The 6,000-nt window shown below is 41.4% G+C and overlaps 1 protein-coding gene across 1 annotated transcript in view; it reads left to right on the top strand.

Annotated features, from left to right (window-relative positions):
- ITK (IL2 inducible T cell kinase) overlaps positions 1–6,000 on the top strand; it is a 62,361-nt gene extending 56,361 nt beyond the window's left edge. The window contains exons 16-17 of the mRNA XM_019965307.2: positions 1,966–2,123; positions 3,433–6,000. Coding sequence (XP_019820866.1) covers positions 1,966–2,123; positions 3,433–3,504 — 230 coding nt within the window. The 3' untranslated portion in view covers positions 3,505–6,000. The remainder of the gene's footprint in view (positions 1–1,965; positions 2,124–3,432) is intronic.

Here is a 6,000-nt window from a genome sequence, read left to right on the forward strand (position 1 = left end):
ACAGGAATGGTTTGGAGTTTGATGTTGCCATTCTATATGAAGGGAAGATTTGCCAAGTATATTGACTAGTAGTAGAAACCAGGGAGAAGACTAATTAAATCCCTTAGGAAAAGAACTAATTAGTCTTCTTCAGTACTTTAGAATGTCCATTTCCAACAGCCAAGTGGTATGTTTATTTTGAGTCCTTCTAAATTGTTCCTTGGACTTCTCAAGTGGCTCAGTGGTAAAGAATACATCTGTCAATGCAGAAGACGGAGGTTTGAGCCCTGGGTCAGTAAGATCTCCTGGAGAAGGGAATGGCAACCCACTACAGTATTCTTGCCTGGGAAATCCCATGGACAGAGGAGCCTGGCAGGCTATAGTCCACAGGGTCACAAAAGAGACAGATACGACTTAGCTACTAAACCACAACAACAACAAAAATTGTTCCTTAAAGCAGTTCCTCTGTTCAACAGGCCTAGTTATGACTTTGATAATCAAACGAAGGTACAGAATGAACTCAGAAGAAATAAAACTGCACTAGAGCAACCTCAGATCCTCTTTTCCCAGTGCATACAACTAGGAAGGGTGTGGCCACTCCCCATGGGTACAGCTGGTCACGTTGCACCAAGCCAGCTGTTCCATAAAGAAACGTTTGCAGCCGTGGTCATTTCGTCACATTCACCCCCTGACTCGGAATGCTGTTTATCCTGCCACAGGTTGTCAGCCTAGGACTTTGCTGCTGCATCTTATAATTAGAGGACTGAGCTTAAAGTCTGTCCCTTCCTAGGATGTGTCATCTGAAGTGTCCAAAGATGAGACTAACTGATGGAAGCAGAATAGGAAGGGGGAGAAAACTAGGGTGACAGCCCTGAGAAACAGAAATGTGGATGGAGAAGAGCTCGCTGCCTGCCTCAAGGCCATTGGGCTTTGTCTTGCATTTTAAGGTTTTTGCCCTAATGAACTACTCTATTTTAAACAAGTCAACAAACCTCTTCGGGGCCTTACTCACTTCCTCACTGCATCACAAGGTTTGCATAAAAGCAATTGTTTTCCAGCCAGCTTTGAGCAGCAAACCCCCATTTTCCAAAGAAATCTCACTAGAAATCCTGGCATCTTGGGGTGTTAAATAGGCTTATTTACTGAATTTTCCCAAACTCCTGAGGCACCTCTGAGGCTCCCTCAGAAATTCTCTTCCAGTTGTCTGGACTGGGCCCCAGGATCTGCCATTGGAACAAATTTCTGAGATGATTTTTCAAGACTTCAGACGCTTGAGGGATCATATTTTGCAAAATTCTTCCCTTAAGTTCTCTGGATTCTGTTTTGAAAACTACTGGATTAGGTGACCTGCAAGCTCTGTTCCCACTCTGACATCCAATGACCAGATATAAAGTTGGGTGTAACATTCCTACTGAGGGCAGAAAAGAAAAAGTTATTAAATCAGAGGTCAAAAATAGACAACCTGAAGAGTTTTGCTCGGTTAACACAGTATTTTTTAATCAAATTGAGTTTATATTTTAAAACTACCAATTTATGATTTATCTTTTAAAATAAATCAGAAAAATGTGGCAATCCTGAGCCCTCATTCCCAACTGCCTTATTCTTGTTGGAGCTAAATCACAGCTGTCCCTTTGGGGACAGAACTTTGACTTCTGGTTTTCCACAGTCCTCACTAGTCCCTGTTACACAAACTTCATTTACTCCATCCACCTACATCATATGTAGACATTTGAGTTTACATCCCCTGAAACTTTAGTTGAAGCATTTGAGTTAGATATTACAAAGGGCTGAGCTTGAACTTTCTTTCTTCAGTTGGGAAATCTCAGAAATAGTACAGGCCTAATAAGCCTTAGGTGGTTTGACATTATACTTTCTGGTGGTAGAGACTTGAATTTTAACGTCAAAGAGTCTGTGATTTCTAGATGTGAGTTTGTTTGTTATTTATGAACTTTATCACTACCTGTTTTGATTCACTATTTCTCATAGGTGTGCTGATGTGGGAAGTCTTCAGTGAAGGCAAAATCCCATACGAAAACCGAAGCAACTCAGAGGTGGTAGAAGACATCACCACTGGATTTCGGTTATACAAGCCCCGACTGGCCTCCCAGCATATCTACCAGATCATGAATCATTGCTGGAAAGAGGTCAGTAAAGGAAGTGGTTCCCCCTTCTCCCTCCCCCACATTATAATCTGTAACTTCAGGGTCTGGCCCCATCCCCAAAGAAAGGAACCCTCTCAGAGGATGAGGCAGTAGAGATGACAAAACAGATTAGCAAGAAAATGACGTTGAGCACCTATTAACTGAAGGAGTTCCCTATCTCTAGAAGAGCTGGCAGAGATCTTAAATATTATTTGATTTGCAATGTAATGGTACAAGCCATCAACATACTGTCAGAGAGGAAGAGGCGGTAGATTTGATTACATTTATGTGGGCTTATTTCTGGGATCCTAACTATACTCCATTTATCTGTCTATTCTTTCACCAACATCACAGCCTCTTGATTACTAAAGCTTTATGGTGAGTCTTAAAGTCAAGGAGTGTCAGTCCTTTAACTTTGTTCATCTTGCTAGTATTGTGTTCACTATTTTGAGTCTTTTACCTTTCCATATAAACCTTAGGGGCTTCCCTGGTGGCTCAGACAGTAAAGAATCCACTTGCAATGCGGGAGACCTGGATTCAATCCCTGGCTTGGGAAGATCCTCTGGAGGAGGGCATGGCAACCCACTCCAGTATTCTTACCTGGAGAATCCCCATGGACAGAGGAGCCTAGTGGGCTACAGTCCATGGGGTCCCAAAGAATTGGACATGACTGAGTAACTAAGCACAGCACATAAACCTTAGAGTCATTTTGTCAGTATCTACAAAATAAGTTGCTCAGTTCTTACTGTGATTGTGTTGAATCTATAGATCAAGTTGAAAACAAATGTAATCTTAACAATATAAAGTCTTCCTATACACGAACATGGAATATTTCTCCATTTACTTAGATCTTCTTTGATATCTTGTTTTAGAATTTTATATTTTTCCTACTATAGATCCTGTACACATTTTACGAGATTTATACCCAAATATTTACTTTTTTGATGTTATTTAGCACTTATTTATGTTACATTTTATATATGACTTTATTTCATTCTCACAACAATCTTATGAGATAGATAACATTATTATTCTCATTTTACAGATAAAAAACTGAGGTTCAGAGACGTTAAGTAACCTGTTTTAGGTCACACAGCTAAGTAGAAAAGCTGAAATTCAAAAGCAGGCCATATTTTGATTCCAAAATGCCTGCTGTTAACAACTAAGACACAATGCCCTCAAATACAATCTATACTGAAGCATATTTAAAAATCAGTAAAAAGTATTGCAGTTTAATTCTGGTTTGCTTTAGAATTACCTATGACACACAAGTACAAGGAAATCACAGAGTAACCTTTCTTTCTCTTCCTAGAAACCAGAAGACCGGCCACCTTTCTCCAGACTCTTGAGTCAACTGGCTGAAATTGCAGAATTGGGGCTTTAAAAGAGACTCAGTGCTAGGCCATGGGCTACAGATCCTAAGTGGGGGAAGGAGGTCTTCCCTTCACAGAGCATTAAAAGCTGCCACCAGCCCAGGACTCCCCAGAGGCAACTGGCCTTTCGCACCAGTCCCTAAGCTGCCACGGAGGCAACAGCCTGCTAGAGGCTGGCACCAGGCCACAGGCAGAAGGCTCAGCCACTGCACTGGGAGCCGGGCCAAAGCAGCAGTGATGTCCCTACCCTTCCTCCAGCCTCTTCTGCGTAATGCACAAACCTCAATCAACAGCTTTAAGGCAACACTTCTTGCACTTCTTAGAGAAGGGAGAGATGGTGTAGGACCCTGGATTATTACCTTCATTATTATTTTAAACATGGACCTAAAGTTCATGGTCAAGGGATTCTTTATTTGACCCAGCAATACAGAATCCCAGAATATGGGGCAAGATGATCAAGGAGCATGAAAATTTCTCAAGGAGAACTAGTGAGTTAATTAAAGTCACAAAGAGTAAGCTCTGCCTCTGTGATGCTGTCAGCCACAGCTTCCTGCCTCAGAAGATGATGGAACAACTGCTTACCTCAGAGACCGGATATGCTGAGAAGTAGCTTTGTGAGGTTTTACTCATAGAGTACACTGCCACCTCTTGAGGAGAGCATGATGGACTGGGGTGAACAATTCTGATCCCACTGCTGGAGCATTGGGTATCTGGCGTCTGGGCAGAAAGAGGATGTCAGATGATGGAACCACCTGGTACAAGGAAAGGCCTTAGGTTGTTACCACTTGGATGCTCATCTTTAGTACCAAGTCAAGCAGGTGACTCTGCCTCCCCTTCCATGCTGAATGCTTCCGCAGGCATCCTGGGTTGGGGGGGGGGTGGGAACCATGGCTTCTGTAAACAATCAGACCCCTCTCTGCATTCTTCCATCCTCATCAACAGAGTACAGACTTGTCCCAAGCACTGTGGCCTGGCAGAGAAACTGAAGCTTGTTTCAGCCCTAGAGATTTGCAACTTCAAGGTTGAGACTTCAAGTCTCTCTAAATTCTAAGGGACGAACAAGAGGTCTGTGTTTGCTCAAACCATCTGTATGAAAACTGAGTCAGGTACTGAGTCGGGGGCTTCCAAGATGCACAAGGATGCCTTTTGTTATTGAGCACCTGAATATGCAAAGTGAAAATGTACAGAGCTAAGGACTTATCTGCAGAATCTCAGTTCACCCTGAGTTTACACCAACACTGTGAGGTATTGTTATAATTCCCATTTTACAGATAATGGAACGTTGGCTTTGAAAAGCTTGGACACCTGCCTGAAGTGACAGAGCTAGGAAGTATTAATATAGAGCCCACCTCTGTCTGACTCCAATGCAGTTTCTCTATTTTTATTCAATACTGCCTCCTACTGAGGGTCAAAGAGATTGCAGAAGAGATAAGTACAGCAGAGGGGAAGAACCAATAAAGCCCACACAGCACCATCAGCAAGTAAAGTTGATCCTGTATAGAGCAGTGTGGTTGTCGATGTAGCCCTCCAGCTTGGAATAGGATCTTTATTTCCTCATCTATATCCTCACCTTCATTAGAGTTAATGACTTTGGAGTTATTAAAGGAGTAATTAACCCTTTGATTCACTCAAACCACCAGAGTAATACTGCAAGAAGCTGTTTATAGATGGGCTTCAAAGTGGCTTTAAAAGATTCTCCTGCAGAAGTATAAATACTTCCTTTAATTATCACTTCAACTTTGAACTGGCTGCGGTCTTCTTGGACACTTTCTGGGAAAGGGTATTCCCTGATGTGAGAGAGATTTAATTTTCCTACCATGTTCAGATAAAACTCTCAGAGTGATTACTGGATGGTGTTGAAGTCAACTCTTTCTAAATCATGTGATATTTTGACTGCCTGGTGATGCAGATGCACAACTTTTAACTACAACTATTGTGACACTGGTAGCTTCGAAATAAAACTATCATTCAGAAGATGACATTCTTCAAACTTATCCAAAACCATCCCTGTTTACTTTTTTGGCATTTTGTACATTCTTTTTTGGAACCTTTAATTAGAGATGATTTCTGGAACATCAAGCCTAGAAGGAAAACATCAGAACTGACTGATTTTCTGTGGTATGGTTTAGAATGATTCTCCCCTGCATGGTATTATCTTGTTCAAGCTCAGATTCATTGAGGCTTTAACTCAACACGTGTCAAGAGTTTACCTCTCAGTGTTCTGAAAAATGGACTTCCTGCCTGTTTGGACTTTTTTCCCCTCTCACATTTTGAAAATGGTGCCGTGTGTTTACAGGGAATTACCCTATGCAAAGTTTTGGTTCTAGACGCATTTGATAGATTCTGCATTGTGTCCTTTTGAGACTATATATTTATATTTTACTAGAGTGAATATTTATTACTGTACAGTCATTCACAATTAAAATGTTACAAATATCTCCTATGCTTTGTAAAGCACACCAAGTTAAAGGCTGGGTCTAGCAAATAAAGTTGTGCATTTTAGTGAA

The sequence above is a fragment of the Bos indicus genome, chromosome 7 (assembly GCF_029378745.1).
Source record: "Bos indicus isolate NIAB-ARS_2022 breed Sahiwal x Tharparkar chromosome 7, NIAB-ARS_B.indTharparkar_mat_pri_1.0, whole genome shotgun sequence".
In the NCBI taxonomy this organism is placed as follows: Eukaryota; Metazoa; Chordata; class Mammalia; order Artiodactyla; family Bovidae; genus Bos; species Bos indicus.